Source organism: Poecilia reticulata, chromosome 9 (assembly GCF_904066995.2).
Source record: "Poecilia reticulata chromosome 9, P_reticulata-male-v2, whole genome shotgun sequence".
NCBI lineage: Eukaryota > Metazoa > Chordata > Actinopteri > Cyprinodontiformes > Poeciliidae > Poecilia > Poecilia reticulata.
The window spans coordinates 31,975,585-31,997,396 of NC_088838.1; the positions used below are offsets into that span (position 1 = coordinate 31,975,585).

The 21,812-nt window shown below is 41.5% G+C and overlaps 2 protein-coding genes across 2 annotated transcripts in view; both read left to right on the forward strand.

The window, feature by feature from the left end:
- LOC103470718 (STAM-binding protein-like A) overlaps window positions 1–21,812 on the forward strand; it is a 385,599-nt gene that overhangs the window by 175,386 nt on the left and 188,401 nt on the right. The gene's annotated exons all lie outside the window — the stretch shown is intronic.
- LOC103470691 (transcriptional regulator protein Pur-beta) lies at window positions 477–3,526 on the forward strand. Its single transcript, XM_008419317.3, has one exon. It carries the CDS (start codon window positions 526–528, stop codon window positions 1,441–1,443), a length of 918 nt encoding a protein of 305 aa, XP_008417539.1. The 5' UTR covers window positions 477–525; the 3' UTR covers window positions 1,444–3,526.

The following is a 21,812-nucleotide window of genomic DNA, read 5'->3' on the forward strand; positions in this document are numbered from 1 at the left end:
AAGAATTTAAAACTATACTTTCACCCCTGATTTTAACTAGAGTAAAGTTTATTTGAATTGTTTGGTGCTGATCACAGTTATTAGTATTAAAACAAGCATATGTTGTGTGTGAAAAATATTTAATAAAATTAACTAAAGAAAATCTTCGTGGTTTTTATTTATTTATTCGGAAACCCCACGTCCCTGGGTCGTTTTGGAGGAGAAAGTGGCGATCCTAATATGGTGGACGCACTGACGTGCCGTTTTTGTGGGGCAACTTATGGTCTACTCTTCTATGTCTATGAAAGCTGTTATGATTCGTAAATAAAATGTCATATGGAAGGCAGAGCTTGATATGATTGGCAGAGAAAAGGGCGAATGAAAACACCGAATCTTTTTAGAATGCTTTCATTGGCAGCAGAATTAGCCAATCAGAGCCCAGAAATCAGCTCCGGTATTCTCCGCTAGCTGTGCTACCAGAGGAGAGAGAAGGGGGAGGGTTTGGGGGTCAGAGATACGCAGAGAGACGGGCTGCTGGTGGCGAAGATGGCGGATGGGGATAGCGGTAGTGAGCGCGGTGGCAGCAGCGGCGGCGGAGGGGGAGGAAGCGGTGGATTTCAGCATTACCAGCGGGAGCCAGAGACACAGGAGCTGGCTTCGAAGAGGCTGGACATTCAGAACAAACGCTTCTACCTTGACGTGAAGCAGAACGCCAAAGGCCGGTTCATCAAAATCGCAGAGGTCGGCGCCGGGGGCTCTAAAAGTCGTTTGACCCTCTCCATGTCAGTTGCTGCCGAGTTCCGCGACTATCTGGGGGATTTTATAGAGCACTACGCCCAACTCGGGCCTAGCACCGCGGAGCAGATTGCTCAGTCGTCCGGTGGGGACGACAGCGGGCCTAGACGGGCCTTGAAGAGCGAGTTTCTGGTGCGTGAGAACCGAAAATACTACCTCGACCTGAAGGAGAACCAGCGGGGTCGGTTTCTCCGGATCCGACAGACCGTCAACCGAGGCCCCGGTTTCGGCGTCGGAGTGGGAGGCATCCCCGGTGCCGGCATGCAATCCGGCCAAACCATCGCTCTCCCGGCCCAGGGGTTAATAGAGTTCCGCGACGCTTTGGCCAAGCTGATAGACGACTACGGGGGAGACGAGGAGGAGCTGGCCGGCGGCGGAGGGGCCGGGGGCTACACCGAACTTCCGGAGGGCACGTCGATCATGGTGGACTCCAAGCGCTTCTTCTTCGACGTCGGGTCCAACAAGTACGGGGTCTTCTTGCGGGTGAGCGAGGTGAAGCCCAGCTACAGGAACTCTATAACGATCCCCTTCAAGGCGTGGAGCAAGTTCGGGGGAGCGTTCAGCCGCTACGCCGAGGAGATGAAGGAGATCCAGGAGCGGCACCGGGACAAGATGTACGAGCGGAGAACCGGAGAGGAGTCGGAGGGAGACGACGTGGACGACGATTGATGCAGAGGGAGAGGCGGCTTTCTGTGGGCTAAAGTTTGACAACATGATGCAAAGCCTGGAGAGAGGAGCGACTATTTTGTGCATGACGAATCGAACTATAAAAAAAAAGCTAAAAAAAAAAAAGGAAAAAGTATATTTGACTGAGAAATTCGTTTATGTAAGAGAAACATGTTCTAAAGTTTAGGTGGATGTTATAGCTAACATGAGTGCAGACTGCAGTAGTCAGCCTCTGTATGAGATTCCCCGTTGATAAAGTATATTCTATTTAATATATATATCTATCTATATATTGATTGTCCCATTGATAACCTCACATGTAGCCCAGCAAGTTCAGTTTGGCAGAAACACAACAGTTGGTTACCTGGACTCCTGCTTGATATCCAATGGAGAGAGCTCACTCAGTGCTGACCTGTAGTCTGTGATGATGATGAGGAAGAGTAAAATGTGACATACTCAAACCAGCAGCGGCTGTGAGGGAGTGCTGGCATCGCTCACCATGGCTGTTTGTGTTTTTTATAAAGCGATCAGAACCAAACGGCTCGTCCCGACGGAACCGCCGCGTCCAGCAGGCCTGGGGGCAGAACGCCCGACCCTGGGGCTGTAGGGTTACCTGCTGTAAGCACACGCCATCCCGGCCTCTCCAGCCCAGTCCAGACCAGGTGCTGACCCTGCGCTGACCCTTGACCCTTGCTGCGGCGCGGCGGTGAGGCCTGCTCAAACGTGGCTTGTTGTGTCTCAGGGCTAAAACATAAAACTAAAATCCAAGCCCACATTTATTTTGGGAGGGTTTCCCAGCATTCCCTGTGCCTGTCGCTGCAGCCGAGTCGTCCGGTGTGGGGCCACCTTTGACCTTTGACCCGGTGGCCTTCACGCTGGTGTCACCGTTCCCCAGCTGCAGCTTAGCGTTGCCAGGTTTGTTCTAGAATCACCTCCAGGGTCGTCCGTGTTGACTTGCTTAGGGTGCATCATTTGGATCCTCGAATCTTGAACTCTGACCTTTTACGACTGGAGCAACATTCAGTCTGATTGTAACAGAATAAATTAGGTGCTTTTGAAAAAGAACCTCCTGCAGGGGGAGTTGTATCTAAAAGATATATATATATATAAATATATATATGTACTGAAAGAGATTTACTAACTAAAAAAATGGATAGAATTATTTTTAAAGAGATATATTCAAATATGTCTTAGAAATATGAGATTTATTAGATAATGCTGCCTAAAGTGGCCTATTTAAAACACTAAACTTGGATGCAACGGTCCAGGGTTATATTTCATACCTGCTTTTCTTTTTTTTCCTAATATATCTTTTATTCCTTAGAGGAAACTTAAAAAGAGAACAGATTGGTTCTGCCGTATGTTAAAGCAATTTGTAGAAGCAGCTTCTCTGAAGTCTGCGAACTCTCAGCACTCCAGGTCACTTTACCGCTTCGTTTCGTTCCCTCCTTTCAGTCCACCGCCGTTTTTCACTCCACAGCGTTTTCCCATCCACTGGCTTTCCATCAGTTGCCATGCGACAAACGTAAACACCTGCAGCCGTCAGTCTTTAGTGCTCCTTTTACTGATGTTTTCTCTTTTTGCATGCCTGCTCTCTGACGCAGAGCCGCCTTGTGTTCTTTTCTTTCTGCATTTTCAGATTTGCTGTATAATGGTATTTATCCTTTTTTTTTTTTTTTTTTAGAGCGGTTGCAAGTTTTATTTCTGTGCTGCAATAGATAAAAGTTAACTTTTCAGCCTGATGATGGTTTTTAAAGGCCACAGCGTTCCTCACTTTCATCGTCCCTTTTCCTTTTGGTGTGAAAACTTCTCGTTGAATTTTACTTTTCCCCTTTCCAACACAGCAGAGAAATGCCATATATATATACATATATAAATATAAAAAATACATGGGAGCAATAGATTTTTTCCTTTTCTATTGATATAAATATACTATATATAAGATTACACATGCGATTTGAACTACATCCTTCTTCTTGTACTGTGTTACGTGAAATGGCAGCTGTTTCAGTCATGTGTGTTCTGCTGTAATATTCTACAAAGATCCTTTCAACGAGAAATAATAAAAAAAGGTTTTTGCTCAGGAGAGTTGTTGTGTTTTTCTTTATCCAGTTTACACAAGTAGTTCATAAAATGTATATAGTTTCTTCTTTTTCTGGCTGAAGTATTAAATTAATACTCATTTCCATTTAGAAAATCCCTAAATCATAATATCCAACCTTTATGTTGTAAAAACGAAAAGTGAAGACAGTTTAAAATAAACTCATTTCCTATCAAATACTTCAGGATAAAGACACAAAAATGTATTTACATTTAAAACCCAGAATTATTAACTCCTCTGTTGATTTTGAGTGGCCTAGTCAAAGTCCTGACTTAAATCTGTGAAGACAGCTGAAGATTAGGGTGATGGCAAAGAGTCCTATGACCTGAAGCTCCTCAACAATAATAAAATATAAAAAATACCAGCAGAAATATACAAAAATATAGTCAGTAATAAATATTCTTTCCATTATTGAAAAGGAAATAAATTATTTTCTACAGACATTTAAAAAAATAAGGGAAGTTATTGAAATAAATTCAGTATGGATGCATAGATGTAAAAAAGCTTCTGAATAATCAGAAAAATTTACTGACTTTGTGCTCAAAAGAAAAGCACAACGAAAACGAAACAGCAGTTTTCAAAGAAAAGTCAAATAAAATAAGTATATATAAATAAATATAAACATAGAAACAACTGGGATGTTAAGGAAAATATATACATATCTGCTATAAATGCATCAACATAGAAACAGTTTTTATTCACATTTTTTCAAATGCATGTAGAAAACATTTTATTTCTTTCTCAATAACATTTATGGAGAAAGGGAAATTATTCCCTGGTACATTTTGATAAGAGCTGCTGTAGTTTTGAGCAACTAACTGAAGCTGCTTATTTCAGCAAAGCTGCATAAAATATTAAAGCCAGCAGCTTTTTCATATATAATAAATGACAGTTTATGCATGCAGCATCTTCTGTTTCTGCTGTGTGGAAAAGCTTTTATTTGGACGTTTCTGTACCAGATGTTGTTATGAAAGATCGTTTCTATGATCCATTTTGAAAGTCTGAATCGTGATTTATGATTGGTGGATGAACCGAACAGGACGACTCTCTGTTTCCTCCATCTTACATCTCAGAGCAACGAATTGAAATGAAAACCAGCAGCAGCTGCAGGAATGGAAACGGAAAAGTTTCAGTATTTAAACTTTTTTGTTTTATTTAGTTAATGTGGTGATTCAGTGTTTTTGTTATTTATTAATGTGTCGACTTCTAAAAGTTTGTAAAATTCTGCAGCTTTTTAACCACATTAATTTAACCACTTCAATATTTCTGTTTCCTTTTGCTTTGTTTTTGGTTTATTTTCCCCGGATTGCCTTGGATTGGAGATAATCTCTGTAAAACCTTGAAGCTGCAGCAGAAAACTCTCACACATTTTTTATCTAGATATTTTCTGAACTTTTGCCTCATTTTGAAAGTTTCAGCAATGCATTCAGTTATATCCTGTTTTCACAGTTTGCACTAAATGTGGTCACATTGTCAGTAACTGTGACTGCTGCACTGAGGCTGAACTGCTGGCGTTGCAACATGCTGTTTTAAAATATGCAAGATTCAGCATTTTGGAAGCTAAATGATTCCCTCACACATTAAGAAGATAAATAAATTCATATTTTCTTGTATATAAAAGTCTTTTTTAGTTTTCTTTAACGTGTCCCATCCAGCAGCGTGACATTCAGAATGACTCTGAGTGTCAAGCTGAAGCCAAACAGATTTACTTTCATCAGTGGAACATTACAGCTCTTGCAATGACGCGCCAGTTGGATGTACATAAAGTTTATTGGAAATTTATTTTGATTTTTTTCAAATGTAATGGAAGCAGAGACAGAAAAGAAAGAGAGGAAGGAAAAGATTGAAACCGAGAAACCACAGCAACAAAACATGCATGAACAACAATAACTACAGCATCACTGAAACGTATGACGGAAATTAATACCAGATGTACTTAGTGCCAACACTTAGAGTGAAAACAGCAGAATCTGGGCCGTGGTACGTAAACCTCTGACCGGCGTGTGACGGAGCGCTGATGCTCGTCACAGCGAGGCGTCAGGCGATCTGCACCGTGAGATTCAAAGGAATGCTGACATGTGTGAACGAAGACAAACGTCATGGCGACAGCAGAGACGCCTGAGGCGTTTTCATGACCTGCAGGGAGAGTGACCCTCACTGCTGCCATGACAACAGGCTGCGCTCACAGCTGGGTGCTAACTAGCTAACTAACCAGCAGTTTACTACTTAACCTCCATAAAACCCCCCCCCAAAAAAACCCATATATATATATATATATATATATATATATATATATATATATATATATATATATATATATATATATATATATATATATATATAATATTAACATATTATTAGCATGCAAAAGTGCAGGAATTTGTTGAAGCATGAATTTTGGCAATTGCTGAATCATGAAAAACTATTTAAACAGATAAATGAAGAATCTATTATTCTTTGCGTTTCTCTGGAGTCTTCAGGGCCACATAAAATGCTACAGCGGGCCAGATTTGGCCCCCGGGCCTTGAGTTTGACACGTGCGCTCTAACCAAAGTTATTACAGCGTGCTAAAGCTAACAAGATAACAGAAACTGAAATTGAGACTGAAATAAATAAAAGTGTTAATTGTAGATATAGTATTTGTTTTTATGGTTCTGAATTTATGAAAAAAGAAAAATGTCCCCTTCACAACCAGTTCCTGTCAGCCATCGGCAGCTTCCTCCTCCTGGCAGCACTTACACCAGAATCAGTTGGTTGTTCAACCATAATTTAATACAATTTTTGAAAATATTATCTTGTGTTTAGCATCCATTACCCAATCGATACATAATCACAATACTTTGACCTTTTTTGAATTCTGCTTCCAAAATAAACCATATATGAAAAAACTGAAACTACCACTATAACTAAAAATACTCCTAAAAGTACATTTTAAAAAGAAGTTACTCAAGTAAATGTAACTGAGTAAATTTAGTTGGATGTCGCCATGTGAGGAAGATGAACGGCTCTTCCTCCTCCTCCTCCTCCTCCTCCTCCTCCTCTTCCTCCATTTGACCTTGTGATTCAGTCCGCTCCTTCATGTTCACACAGACACACATTTCCGGTTGCACACACCCTCAGTGACCTCCGGTGATGAGCAGCGAAATGAAGAGCGATGGAGCGCTGATGTGTTTGAGTCACAGGGAGCAGCTCAAGGCCACGTGGTGCAGGCTGAGCCGGGCGCCAGAGGAAGAGAGGATTAGTGGCCCTGGCGTCCTGATGACCTGCTGCAGAAACACAAGCCCCGCTAAGCTGCCATCCATCACCCGGAGCAGGTGAGGAGGGACAGACCGGCTGATCTCCCTGAACCGGAGCCCAGGCCGCCTCTCGGCCGCCTCTCGGCCGCCTCACGGCCGCCTCTCGGCCGCCTCTCGGCCGCCTCACGGCCGCCTCTCGGCCGCCTCACGGCCGCCTCACAGCCGCCTCTCGGCCGCCTCACGGCCGCCTCTCGGCCGCCTCTCGGCCGCCTCTCGGCCGCTCGGCTCAGCCGATCCGCCCTGCGCAGCTGGGGCTCGTTTGTTGACGTGATAAATGACGTGAGAGGGCTTAAGGCTGAGTGTTTACAAACAGCATCTGTCATAAAACTTTAATCCGTTCAAAGTGCACATCTAAGATCATGTGCTGTGCAGGACAGAGGCTTGTAAAAGGTTTCATTCTCCATTTAGTCACAGATGGCATTTTATTGGGAATTCTTTGGTTTAGAGAAAGAGGGATCGATGCTCACAACTGGAAAATAAAAACTCTGGTGTGTCTTTAAAGCTGTAGGATGTAACTTTTATTTTTCTTTTATGTTTTTCTTTTTTTATGTGTTTGCTAAAACTGTCACCGTGTTGTGACAATTTGATGTGAGACAGATCATCTGTGAAAACATCGATCTCCTCCCTGAGCTGCTGTCTGAAGAAATGCACCAAAAATAGCCAATCAGAGCCAGGAGGAGGGGCTTAGCGCTGTCAATCAACCCTTTGTAGGTGCTGCTAAATGTGCTGATGGAGGAAAAACAGCTTAGCCTTACAAAAATAAAATGATTATCTGACATCTGTGGTTGTGCTAAATCAAATCAGGATTTCTGTTATCAGACACAGAAGACAAAACGTTCATGATCATTTATGTTTTATGCCAGGCAGCAAAAACTAAAGGAAAAACAGAGCTGCACAAACAAAAATAAACTTAGCAAAAGCAGAGAAGAAAACCGATACAAAGATGTGACCCATTTAATCTGACAGAGCGAGTAATGAATGCACTGCAGCTGTGGTTATTAAATGAATTTATTTCTGAGGTTTGCAGAAGAAACAAGAGTTTAAAATGGAGAAATGAGCCTTAAATCCACCTGGAGTCCAGAAATCCAGACTTTTCTGATCCTAAACTGGAAAAAAGGCTCCAAATCAAACCTGGAGCTGGAATTCCTGCTTGGAAATAGAAAAGTTTTTCACCAGCCACGTTTAAGATCCTCAGTTAAATATCAAGATGTTTTCTTAGGGAGGAAAAAATAATCTGCTTAAGTTTGTTTTAAATATGCTGCATTTTTCTGAAACATGTTTCAAATATGTCATCAATTGGACCTGCTTTTGAAGAACATATTACACAATTTAACATAACTTTAGATATTTTGGTACAATTTAGAAAAATCTATATTTTCTAAAATATACTTTACGTTACAATTAATTAGTAATAAAATTATACTTTGGAAACTCTTTTATACACTTTGCATTTATTTGAAAAAAAATCATGTTTAAAATGCAAATGTATAAATGTACAATACTTTTCAGAAGTTGTACTTTTGGTATTTTCAAATAAATGTCGTATATTTAAACCTTATTTTTTAATCATTCTTAAAATAAATACTTAACTAATAGTGTGTTATGTTACAGTGAAACACTGTCAGTGATGTTTTGTGAAAATGTTAACAAAATAAAGCAAAACTCATAATGGAATTATAGTTACATGAGACTTTAACCAACCTTTAACCTTTTTATGCTTATATTTGACAGAGTAATAATAAATAACTTGCTCCATGTCCCATGTTTACGCATCTAAATGCCCAGCTGGTCCGTAACTCTTCACTAATCAACGTGACTCTGCAGCTCCAACCAGCCGCCGCTTCGCTGGAACAACCTGTACGGAGGCGGAGGAAGCAGCGAGCCGCCGGGGAAATGGGTCACCGGGGCCAGAGCGGAGGACGCCTGGCGGAACCGACGCTGCTTACGTCTGTTTGGACCCGAGCAGAGAAAATATCCTGCGATAGTGAAAGCTATTTATAGCCTGTTGCCATGAGTGATCAGCGTTCACCGCTGCGCTCTCAGGAAAAACGACATTTTCTACACAGTGTTGACGCAGCTTCGACTAACCGAGGAGAAATGATCCGCTCAGTTCCACCGAAACGGTACAGCGATTAAAAACAGAAACATTATTATCCGTTTATCATTAATCAGCTAATGTTCACAACACAGACCTGAAAAAACTCTCAGTACTTCTTGCTTGTGCCGCATTTAATCCAGTTTTTCCTCCAGAACCGTATTGATTGGTTTGAGCTTGGTAGTGAAACGATTAATCGGATTAATTGCAATGAATCAATTACTGAAATAATTGTCAACTAATTTAGTAATGATTAGTGATTAACTGGAGTACAAAATCAAGAATGACCATTTGCTGAAAGAACAACACATTCAGAACAATCATTTGCTTCAAAACTGTTGAAAAAATGTTCTGCATTTAAGCCAATAAAAACTTTTGTCTAAAACTCCTTCAGTAGTTTTAGTTTCACCTGATTCAAATTCCATAATATAGACTCTTAACTCTTAATGATCAGCTTTTCTCTTCCAATAAATAATTGGTTAATCCAATAAATAGTCAACCAAACATGACACACAGCCCGACCCATCGAGAGGGCGCCGCCCTACAGAGGGCGCCAAAACGATGGGAAAATGTTTTCTTCTCGCCATTTTCTGTATTTTACAATCGAGTGTTTGGGCCACACTAAGAAAACAAAATAAACAAATTATGAGAATAAAGTCATAATAATACTTTTTTCTTGTAATATTAACTTTATTCTCAAAATATTATGACTTTATTCTAATATTAAGGATTTATTCTTGCATTATTTCAGCTTTATTCTAGTACACATTTATTCTTGTAATATTATGATTTTAGTTTAATATTATGCAACTTAATTCTCGTATTATTTCAACTTTACCCTTGTAATCTTACTAATACACTGTCAGTGTTCAGCTGTTTGTGCATGTCTCAGTGTAGGTAGTATTACACGGTTTTACTCTTGGTTTTGTCATTTGTCAAATAAAATAGAATCTGTAGCATTTTGTTTTTCTACTTGACTGACAGATTTATTCACCTGAACCCTGTGGGGAGTGGAGAGGTCTTCTAATGAACGGCTTAAACCTGAGAAAGTTCATATTGTCCCTCTGGCTACAACCATCATGTTTGCCCGTTGACTCGAGGATCTTAAATCTCAAGTCGGACCTCGACTCCTTCTAACATAATTCTTGTCTTTGTGGCCAAACTGCTCCATCTTTGTCTCGTCTGACTGCTAAATTCTCCAGAAAGCATTTAACTTGGCTTCTGCGAGCTTCAGTCACCTAAAGGTGCCGACCTCTTTAAGAGAGACTTCAGGCCTGTGTGTACTTGACAAAATGAACTAATTTAACTTACTCACCAAGCACTGAAGCTGAATGTTGTTCTGCCAGTGAAGGACGACACTCGTCCCATCCATCCATTTTCTTTCACCCTTGTCCCTCAGTGGGGTCAGGAGGTGCTGGTGCCTCTCCAGCTAACATTGGGGGCGAGAGGCGGGGTCACCTGGACAGGTCGCCAGTCTGTCGCAGGGCAACACAGAGACACACAACCATGCACACACACACCTAGACAGACCAATTAACCTGACAGTCATGTTTTTGGACTGTGGGAGGAAACCGGAGTACCTGGAGAAAACCCACCATGCACAGGGAGAACATGGAGACTCCATGCAGAAAGACCGGGAATCGAACCCAGAACCTTCTTGCTGCAAGGCAACAGCTACCAACTGCGCCACTGTGCAGCCCGTTCAGGGGAATAAAGATGTAAAGATAGCAGTAGTACCACAAAGTGCCACACGGTGGCAGCAGAGACTAACTGACTGTTTTTATCATTTTCCCTGTTCAACTCAAAAGAGGTCGGAAAGATTCATGAATCAGGTGTAAAACGGGAGAGAATCAGTTCAGATGAGAAAAGACCGACTTTAACAGAATGATGCTAATCTGAGGCGAAGGTTATCGCAACATCCAGGAAATACAGACAAGATTTAATAACTTCCTACTCTGGAGTCACAACCAACAATTTGACATCTTCTGTCACACTTGTTAATTATTTTATTAATAAAGATGAGTAAGAAACGTTTTGTATCAAAAACAACAAAAAAGAGGAAGAAATATGGAGAATTAAAACAGCTGGCTGCTGTTTTAATTAGCATGATGAATGATAGAAGAGTGCTAATATGCTGTCAATGAATCACAACAGATTGTAATCAATAAAAATGATTGTCTGTCACTTAATGACAGCTTTAATGACAAAACTGTTCAATGACAAAGTTTTAATGACACAAAACTTTGTCGTTAAAGTTACCAGCCAGTGCAGATATAAAAAACAACAAATAGATAACTGAAATTAAATGACCAGATATTCACTATTTACCCTCTGATGTTGTTTAAGCAACTTATGAAGGGAAATAATGAAAATAATTTAATGATTGCAACAGTCCAGAACAAAACACGTTGGCTCTGGATGCAGTTGAACAATCTGTTAATAAAACAAGGCCAGGAAACTCAAAGTGAGCTATTACAGAGTGAGGTATTTTCCTTCTTTTAATTTAATATTCAGTGTCTCAAATTGTTTTTAAAAGTGGAGTCGGCTCCACTTCGCAAGAAATGAGCTTCTAACTCTCAGTGGCTTCCCTAGTTAAAGAAATTAAAACTAAAAACATAAATATTGTCACCTTTCTAAAGTAATGACTTGCCTTTTTTTGTTTTTGAAGCCAAACAAACAGAAAGAAAAACAGATTCTGCTCCTCAGCAACGTTCTGCAACCTGCATGACAAACGAGTTTATCAACCTTCCAAAAATCATCCATCCGTTTCCTGTAAACCTTTTTCCTTAATGGGGTCAGGAGGTGCTGCAGCCTGGAGCTCCAGCGAGTAAAACTGTATCTGGCAAAATAAAATAAAATGTCTACTCAACTATGATGATAAAATCTGATTTCATATGAGCAAAGTATATAAATAAATACACATTACAAATAAAGACCAATTAACCATTTTAGGCAGAAGAGACACTTCTTCAAATCATTGTTATCAATATTAAACTTAAATTACATGAAATAAATACTTACAGTGCATTGTTTATGTTAGAACAGGGTAATATTAGTGTTTATGAATCTCTAAATGAAAGAAAACACCCAGCAGATCGAAAATAACAAAACCGAAACCGTAAAATAAATCGTTTATATGCTTTTGGTTAAAAATACCTGCTCTCGCTTTTTTGAATGTACTTGTATTGGATCCAGTATCCATAAGTTTTACTCAAGTAAGAGTAGAAATCATTCATAGCTAGTTTACTCAAGTAAAAGTATAAAGTAAAGTGCAGTAACAGTTCTCCTAAAAGGTCATTTTTTCCAAAACGTTACTCAGGTAAATGTAACCGAGTGTAACTAGTTCCTGTCCATCTCTGCTTCATGTCTGTTCAGGTGGTTCTGCTCATGCAGCTACGGGTTTAATAAACTTCTCATCTCGGCGGTTTGACTCATTTCATGAGCGAGTCGTCACATTCAGCCACATTCAGCCACATTCAGCATTTTGATGGCAAAAAACTGATTCATTTTATCGTCAGGTGCAACTTTCTCTTGTTTTTTCTATATATATAAACAAAACAAAGCTGCAGAGACTAAGAAGATTAGGAAGGAATTTGCCGAGACGTGAGATAAAACGGTGCTGGCTGCGTTTCTTTCCAGGAACACTGAGGTATTTAAAAAATGTCACATTGTTTCACCTCCTGCGGTTCATCCAGATGGTTTTCACGTCGCTTCGCTGTTCCCACATTTTATGCTTTACACACACAACTGAGACAGTGGCTGCGTTTTCATTACAAATATGCACAAAACTTTGTTAATATTCCCCTAAAGTCAAGAAACACAATCATGCAATTACGATGTTTCACATGAAAGGCATAAAAATCACACATGAATGAACTCATTCATGCCATAAGTCATTAAAAATCAGGCCTCCGACTTCCTGCAGTAACACACGGTTGTTGATCAGATGAATCATGTGATGCATAAAAAGTGTTTCCATTGCAGTTTGCAAAATAAACACATTTTGATATCCAAAAAAACCCACCTCACCCTGTCACCAGAACATTTCACTGAAAACTGGTTGCCGTGTTTCTATTAAGCAAATTTATTTTTTAAATGTCATGTTGCACAATTTGGCTATTATAAAAAAAGTTTGACTGTTCTGATAATTTATTAAAAGTAGAAAACCAAGAACTCATTTATTTAAACATTGACAGTTGATTTGGCCGCTGACCCATTTCAGGCAGTTTGGTTCGTTCTTCTCCAACTCCATCGGGTTGGACGGAGACGTCTGTGCAGATGTCCAGTCAGATTCTGGACATTCTGCAGGACATTCAGCAGGACATTCTGCAGGACATTCAGCAGGACATCCACAGCAGGACATTCTGCAGGACATTCAGCAGGACACTCAGCAGGACATTCTGCAGGACACTCAGCAGGACACTCAGCAGGACATTCAGCAGGACACTCAGCAGGACATTCAGCAGGACATCCAGCAGGACACTCAGCAGGACATTCTGCAGGACATCCAGCAGGACACTCAGCAGGACATTCAGCAGGACACTCAGCAGGACACTCTGCAGGACATTCTGCAGGACATTCAGCAGGACACTCAGCAGGACACTCAGCAGGACATTCTGCAGGACACTCAGCAGGACATTCTGCAGGACATCCAGCAGGACACTCAGCAGGACATTCAGCAGGACACTCAGCAGGACATTCTGCAGGACATTCAGCAGGACACTCAGCAGGACATTCTGCAGGACATCCAGCAGGACACTCAGCAGGACATTCTGCAGGACATCCAGCAGGACACTCAGCAGGACACTCAGCAGGACATTCAGCAGGACACTCTGCAGGACATTCTGCAGGACATTCAGCAGGACACTCAGCAGGACATTCTGCAGGACATTCAGCAGGACACTCAGCAGGACATTCTGCAGGACACTCAGCAGGACAATCAGCAGGACACTCAGCAGGACAATCAGCAGGACATTCTGCAGGACATTCAGCAGGACACTCAGCAGGACATTCAGCAGGACATCCAGCAGGACATTCTGCAGGACATTCAGCAGGACATCCACAGCAGGACACTCTGCAGGACATTCTGCAGGACATTCAGCAGGACACTCAGCAGGACATTCAGCAGGACACTCAGCAGGACACTCAGCAGGACACTCAGCAGGACATTCAGCAGGACACTCTGCAGGACATTCTGCAGGACACTCAGCAGGACATTCTGCAGGACACTCAGCAGGACACTCTGCAGGACACTCAGCAGGACACTCTGCAGGACATCCAGCAGGACATTCTGCAGGACACTCAGCAGGACACTCTGCAGGACATCCAGCAGGACATTCTGCAGGACACTCAGCAGGACATCCAGCAGGACATTCTGCAGGACACTCAGCAGGACATTCTGCAGGACACTCAGCAGGACACTCAGCAGGACACTCTGCAGGACATTCTGCAGGACACTCAGCAGGACATTCTGCAGGACACTCAGCAGGACACTCAGCAGGACACTCTGCAGGACATCCAGCAGGACATTCTGCAGGACACTCAGCAGGACACTCTGCAGGACACTCAGCAGGACATTCTGCAGGACACTCAGCAGGACACTCAGCAGGACACTCTGCAGGACATCCAGCAGGACATTCTGCAGGACACTCAGCAGGACACTCTGCAGGACACTCAGCAGGACATTCTGCAGGACATCCAGCAGGACACTCAGCAGGACACTCAGCAGGACATTCAGCAGGACATTCAGCAGGACACTCAGCAGGACACTCTGCAGGACACTCAGCAGGACATTCTGCAGGACACTCAGCAGGACATTCTGCAGGACACTCAGCAGGACATTCTGCAGGACACTCAGCAGGACATTCAGCAGGACACTCTGCAGGACATTCTGCAGGACACTCAGCAGGACATTCTGCAGGACACTCAGCAGGACACTCTGCAGGACACTCTGCAGGACACTCAGCAGGACACTCTGCAGGACACTCAGCAGGACACTCTGCAGGACACTCAGCAGGACATTCTGCAGGACACTCAGCAGGACATCCAGCAGGACATTCTGCAGCGGTTCTGAAACCTTCTAGGTTCTCGTGCGCTTTGGGTCGTTGAAGCGTTGCCTCAGTCTCAGGTGACTGGGGCCTGCAGCAGGTTTTTGTCCAGGATGGATTCATCTTTCCCTCTCGCCTGACCAGTCTGAAGGTTCCTGACAGACTGTGAGCCCAGAGACACGAATATACTAGTTTAGTTTCAGGGTGCTGACTAAACAAACTGATACTAAATGTTTGCGAGGTGAAATATGAAGTAACAAGAAAAACCTGAATAAGTCTGAGACAGTTTCCGGCCCGTCTCCATCCTCAGAGCGTGAGCCTCATCTGGTCCAGATTATTTTCAAAAGAGGCATTTAAACAGATAAATCAGAAAATGAGTGCAGTTAGTCTTCTGAGGAAACTCATTTTGAACACAGCTTCACCTCAAAGGAAATGAGGTTTACTTTGGCTAGGCCAACAGCTCTGGGGACTCAGAGTGGATTAAACCATGCCTCAGGTGCAGATGTGGTGACAACACAGAAGACTTTCTGAATGTTTATGACTTTAGACATTTAACATTTTCTGTCATTTGCTTGTCGTAAAAAGAGAAGCAGGAGGTTCATTTTCCCATCAAAGATATTCCACTACCAAGTTTGACATTTTATGATTTTATTTTATAAATTTCTGTAAAATGTGTGGTGCAGTTGGTAGAGCTGTTGCCTTGCAGCAAGAAGGTTCTGGGTTCGATTCCCGGTCTTTCTGCATGGAGTCTCCATGTTCTCCCTGTGCATGGTGGGTTTTCTCCAGGTACTCCGGTTTCCTCCCACAGTCCAAAAACATGACTGTCAGGTTAATTGGTCTGTCTAAATTGCCCCTAGGTGTGAGTGTGTGTGTGCATGGTTGTGTGTCTCTGTGCTGCCCTGCGACAGACTGGCGACCTGTCCAGGTGACCTGTCCAGGTGACCCCGCCTCTCGCCTGGAACTTCAGCTGGAGAGGCAGCAGCTCCTCCTGACCCCACTGAGGGACAAGGGTGTTAAGACAATGGATGGATGGATGTAATGTGTGTTATTTTTGTGCATTCCTTTCTCATTATGTGTAGATACCGCTGGAATGCCTCATCAGGAAATATCTACAGGATCAGAGCAACGTGCCTGGACCTGCACGAATCTACAGTTGATCGCATTAAAACAACTGGAAGAGTGACAAACGAAGAGAGACGAAAATTCAACGTCATCCGACTGTCAAAAAACATCGGACTCACTTCAAACGTTAATTATTCTGAAGGTGGCAGAGGCTGTAGTTTTTTAAAAAAAATAGATATATAGTTATAGTTAACTTATTATGTTATTATTATAAGATTTCACTTAATTTCACTCATATTTCTGCTAATGTAGAAAAACACAAAATTGCTGTGTTTGCATTAAATAACAAGTGAGGTTAAAATCACACATGAAAAAATAAATCATCATCCTTCCTCCACTTCCTGTCGTCTTCTTTGTCGTTTCCACCAGTAGTAACATCCGGCTGCTGATCATGTGACTTATGTGATTAAAAAACAGAATCACAGTTTTGTACGTCTATTTTGAAAAACCATCTCATCCTGATGTAATTTTTTTTAAAACCAATGTTTCCAATAAGCACATTTATTTTGTAATTCCAATTTGTTAAATTTTAGTGTCAATGGAAACGCAGCTGCTGCGGTTTTTAGTTTTTATCATTTATAAAAGACTGAACGGCAGATTCTGCTCACATTTGTTCTGCAAACTGCAGAAAACAAACTTCCAGGATTTATTTGCATGTTCATACTGATGTTTTTATGAACGCTTTCTGACTGTCGGATGACGTTGAATTTTCGTCTCTCTTCGTTTGTCTCTCCTCCAGTTGTTTGAAGGATATATTACATAAGTGCTGAATCCCGCCACACCTTTTTCCTTTCTTGCGATTTGTCCTCAAGTCATGTTTAAATCATGACATTCAGACTCAAAGGTCTATTAAACCTTGATGGCAGAAAGCCGACTCATTTCATTCACAGATGCAGCTGTTTTTGTTTTTCTTTTTAGAAAACCAACCATCCGAGCCTCAGCACGTCTAGAAAAACAGAGAATTGCAAAGAAAAGGCCAGAACAGCAGAGGCTTCGCTTCTGTCCGAACTCTGCAGAAACGATACGGGCAGCATTTCTATTATTTGGAAGAATAAAAATCACAGAAACACACAGGGAGACTATTTTCACTGCTTCCAGTAGTGAATATTTAGCAGTGAAGTCAGAAGAAACGTCAGTTTTCATATCTCACATGTAAACATGTCAGGTTTGTTACTGAAGCTCCAGTAAAGAGGAAACTCCTCCTGCTCACAGGTACGGTGGAGGATCCCTGGTGCTGCGGGCTTTAAACACTGTTAGAGGACTGCAACATGGACTCTGAAATATCAGGATGTTTTACATTTCTGCACATTTGGCCTGCCTGGTGGTGCAGTTGACTTTTTCTTTTTTACATCAGATCACATTTTTCATTTTCATTTACTGTTTTCTTGCTTTGTTTTCTAAAACAGGCAGAAAATATTTTCAAAAAGTGGATTTATCTTAATCGGTCCTTGTGTGAGCTGGACAACGGAGAAATGGAGCCAAGATAATTTTTGTTTATTATTATTAGAACAAAGTCATAATATTAGCAGAAAAGTCATTTTTACTGAGAAAAAAGCTTCTTACTGAAAGAACACAGAATATTACCAAGTGTTTTTGGTTCTACTTTTAGTTTGATGTGCAAATATCTTAGTACACTTAAAGTAAGACAAAATAAACTTTCCAGATTTATACAAGATCTTGTTTTAAGTGAATAATTCCTTAATGTTGACGTGTCGTCAAACCCTGCGGGTCCAACAGAAACACATCTGGACCTTCATGGATCGTTAGGAGATTCACATGTAAGACGTATTTTTAGATTTGGTTCTGGGAGGGACTCCGTATCCTTCCTGGCAGATAAATCCTAATATTTCTCCCTCTGCATATGGATGTTGTGCAAACAGGAAGGAGGAACATCCACACAGAGCCTGTCTGTTGTGAAACCACCACTGAAATAAAACCGAAATGATTCCAGCACAGCGACGAGGCACCGAGGCGACTCAGGCTCTCAGGAGTTTGTCAGGAATGCAGATTTTGTCTTTCAGTCAGACGTTTCACCGTTTTCCGTTCAGCCTCAGTTAATTAAGCATTCGTCCGATGTTTGTTGAAGAGAAACACAAACAGAAACTGGTGTGTGTTTGTGTACTTTGGCAGGTCTGAGTTGTCTAAACTGGTCTGATTCTGGAGCTGCTGATTTGCGGATAAACTCCGAGTCTCTCTGGAGTTTGACCCGAGTAAACATGTTGCTATGACGACAGGCCGTTTTATTCACCACACTGGACCACTGTGACGTCACGGGCATCAAACTCTGCTGCAGGTTTGATGTGAAAAGCAGCAGCGTTTATATTTTCCCATTTAAACCAGGAAAGCTTCGCTCAGGAAGGAGACGCATCATCTCTTTACTTCATTTTCAGCTTCTTTGCTTTATCAGATTTTGTGTTTGTGCAGTTAATTGTTGGCTAATTAAATACGTCATGAGCGCACAAATCAGTTTTATTTTTACGAATTTTTATGAATCCCAATAAATGTTGAGATAAAGTATTTATCTTAAATGACTTCCTGGTTTTAATTGTGTTGTCCTTCAAAATAAAATACTCAAATTAATTGTGAACATTTTATTGTCAGCACTGTTTTAAAAAAACCTTATTTATAAATTAATTTGTCGACCGACCAACTGACCGACCGTCCGTTAAGAAAATAAATTTAAAATAAGCTAGTTTAAAAACTTAACCGTAGGTTCAATATTAGGTCAAATTAATGGCGTTTCAAAATAAGGAAATTCACTTCAAATTATATCCATGGTTCAATTAGCGTAATCTATTATCTAGGATATTTCTATTGAAACATTATACACTAAGTTGAATTTAAATAACTTCTATTTCTCTATAATTTAGAACACAGCTAGTTTCTCTGTGGGTGAGTTTAACCTTTTGACCATTTTGATAAGATTTAACAGCTGGTGTAAAACAATCCTGTCCTGTGAAACAGGGTAGAACTTCCTCTAGACAGGGTCATAAAAAACATCTGTCCTCATTCAAAACAAAATAACACTTCTTTGTTCTTAGAAACAGGTTTTTACTGGAACATGGTTAAATAGATTTAAAATGAAACTCGCTAAGGACAGTCCGTTAATTTGAATACAGCGGAGAAGGGAAACACTATCAGAGTAGTGAACCCGGAACTTGGCTTCGGATCGCTACGGGGTTACCTGTGCTGCTGTCTCCGGGGAAGCAGCGTAGCGGTGAAATGCTTCCCCGTAATGTTTCGTTGTGGTGTGTGGATGTCTGTCAAATGAGGTAAATATTGCGGGTTTGTGATTTTATTGAGTTCTGTCAGTTTCATTAGTTGTTTGTCTAATAAAATGTTTATGTTTTGGACCTGGAGAAACGTTTTGTCTTGTCTTTATGGTTCAGCTGATACAACGACGACTTCAATGAATCCGGGCAGAAGAGAAAATAAAACAAGTCAAAAGATTTTTAATTATTCCTCTTTTGATCATTTTTAACACCAACCAACCAACCAACCAACCAACCAACCAACCAAACCAAACCAACCAACCAACCAACCAACCAACCAACCAAGATGGCCGTTGCCATTTCTGCAGCTTTACACTTTAATGCTCTACATCAGTGGAGCCCAAAGTGGGTCCTGGAGGGCCGGCATCCTGCATGTTTTAGTTCTCTCCCTGGTTTAACCCACCTGGATCATATGATGGCTCATTTAGAGGCCTAAGAGGAATATTGACAAGCTGAAAAGGTTGTTACTACCAGCAGGGAGAGAACTAAAACGTGCAGGATGCCGGAGCTGGAGGACCGACTTTGGACACCCCTGATCTACACACTTAATCCTTTAGAAACAGCAGACTAAAAATAATTATCCTGCTTTGTAATTCTTCTGTTATGTTCTTCTGGTTCAAATGGAAATAAAAATGCGGTTGAGGGGTCCTGTGGTGGTTTGTAGTGATGTCCGGTCCGCCTGGCGTTCAGATATGCATTCGAACTGCACCAGAGTTCACTTCAACCTAACAGAGACCGAGGTTTGAACTCTGGTCCCCCAAAAACAAAACAAACTGGAAACAACCTGGATTTGCTGGCCAAACAGACTGGAACTGGATTAAAGCGGATTAAACAGGGCTGGTGTGAAAGCATCATTAGACTCAGTTCTAATCTACTTCAGTTTATTCTTATTTTAGGTCAGTGAGTAAAGCATAATGTGCCTCCTGACTTGAATGGTCGTAGAACCACAGAAACAGAAAACTGTTCACCTCCTGCTTTGATCTGGACACAAAATCAAACCCAGAATTGAGATCCAGCATCGTTTTGTTTCCAACTCCAGCTTAAAGGCGAATTTGTTGTGTTATCTAACGCTTTTACCATAAAATACTTGAGGGTGAAACAAATGTCATCATCTCACTCCCACCCAGAAGTGAGGCAACAGAGGGAAACAGGCTGGAGTTTACGCAGATATCCGGTTCGATTTCTGCTATAGAAATAAACAGACGAGCTCAGGTTTGTCCTCTTTTCTCTTCTGTTGCTCTTTAATGAAGAAAAGTCTAATTATTGCAACCTGACTCAGTAATTTACAGAGTCAGTTTAGTAAAAATATAATTTCAAAGCACTTTAGACAGAAACACAGACGCTGCAAAAACACAACATCTTACCAAGGATTTTTGGTCTAGTTTCTTGTGCTAATATTTTGAAATACGCCAAAGCAAACTAATAAGTAACTTTTATGAAGGCTATTGGAGCTAAAGTTTTAAGTCAATATTTGTTTAATATTGATGGAAAAATCTTCTGTTGCTCTTCAGCCAGTCGATAAACGGTCAGATTTTCTACATAACGCATCATGATCTGTGTTTCTGTACGTATTGTAAGGGTTTTCTGTGTTCAGTTTCTGTCCTGAGTCTCTGTTGTCTCTGCGTCTTCCCCGTTGATATCTTCCCAGGTGTGTCTCCTTCCCTTAATTACCCCTGTGTGTATTTAAACCCACCTGTTGTGTTTGTCTCTTGTCGGGTCCTTGTCTAATGTCTAACATTGTCTAACGTCGTTGTCCATTATAGTTTGTCAGCCGTCACAGTAGAACTGGTTAAGTCCTGTGTCGGCGTCAGCTCTTGTTTCACAGTCTTTTCTGTTCAAGCTGTTTTCATCATTAAATTCGTCATCATCATCTTCATCTGGGTCCCTGCGTCTCTCCTCACCACCACCAACCACAACATATCACATAACGGACCTCTGTTTGACAAGCATTAAGCTGTTATGGTGTTAATGGTGGGTTTTCTCCAGGTACTCCGGTTTCCTCACACAGTCCAAAAACATGACTGTCAGGTTAATTGGTCTCTCTAAATTGCCCCTAGGTGTGAGTGTGTGTGTGCATGGTTGTGTGTCTCTGTGTTGCCCTGCGACAGACTGGCGACCTGTCCAGGTGACCCCGCCTCTCACCTGGTACGCCAGCTGGAGAGGCACCAGCACCTCCTGACCCCACTGAGGGACAAGGGTGAAAGAAAATGGATGGATGGATGGATGGATGGATGGATGGATGGATGGATGGATGGATGGATGGATGTTAAAAGGAAAAGCAGGGAACTGCAAACCACCAGCGGAGAACTTGTTCATCAGACACTCGTAAATGTGTCTGAATAAACGTTTTAGGGTTTACATGGTTAAGAAACGTGATAATGTTACGAATATCTTTAAGTTTCCTCTTCAGTCATATTTCATTCCTTTCTCTCATCAATA

What these genes read in the sequence shown, in the direction of transcription:
- LOC103470691 (XM_008419317.3), top strand. Translation starts at nt 526, where the DNA reads ATGGCGGATGGGGATAGCGGTAGTGAGCGCGGTGGCAGCAGCGGCGGC.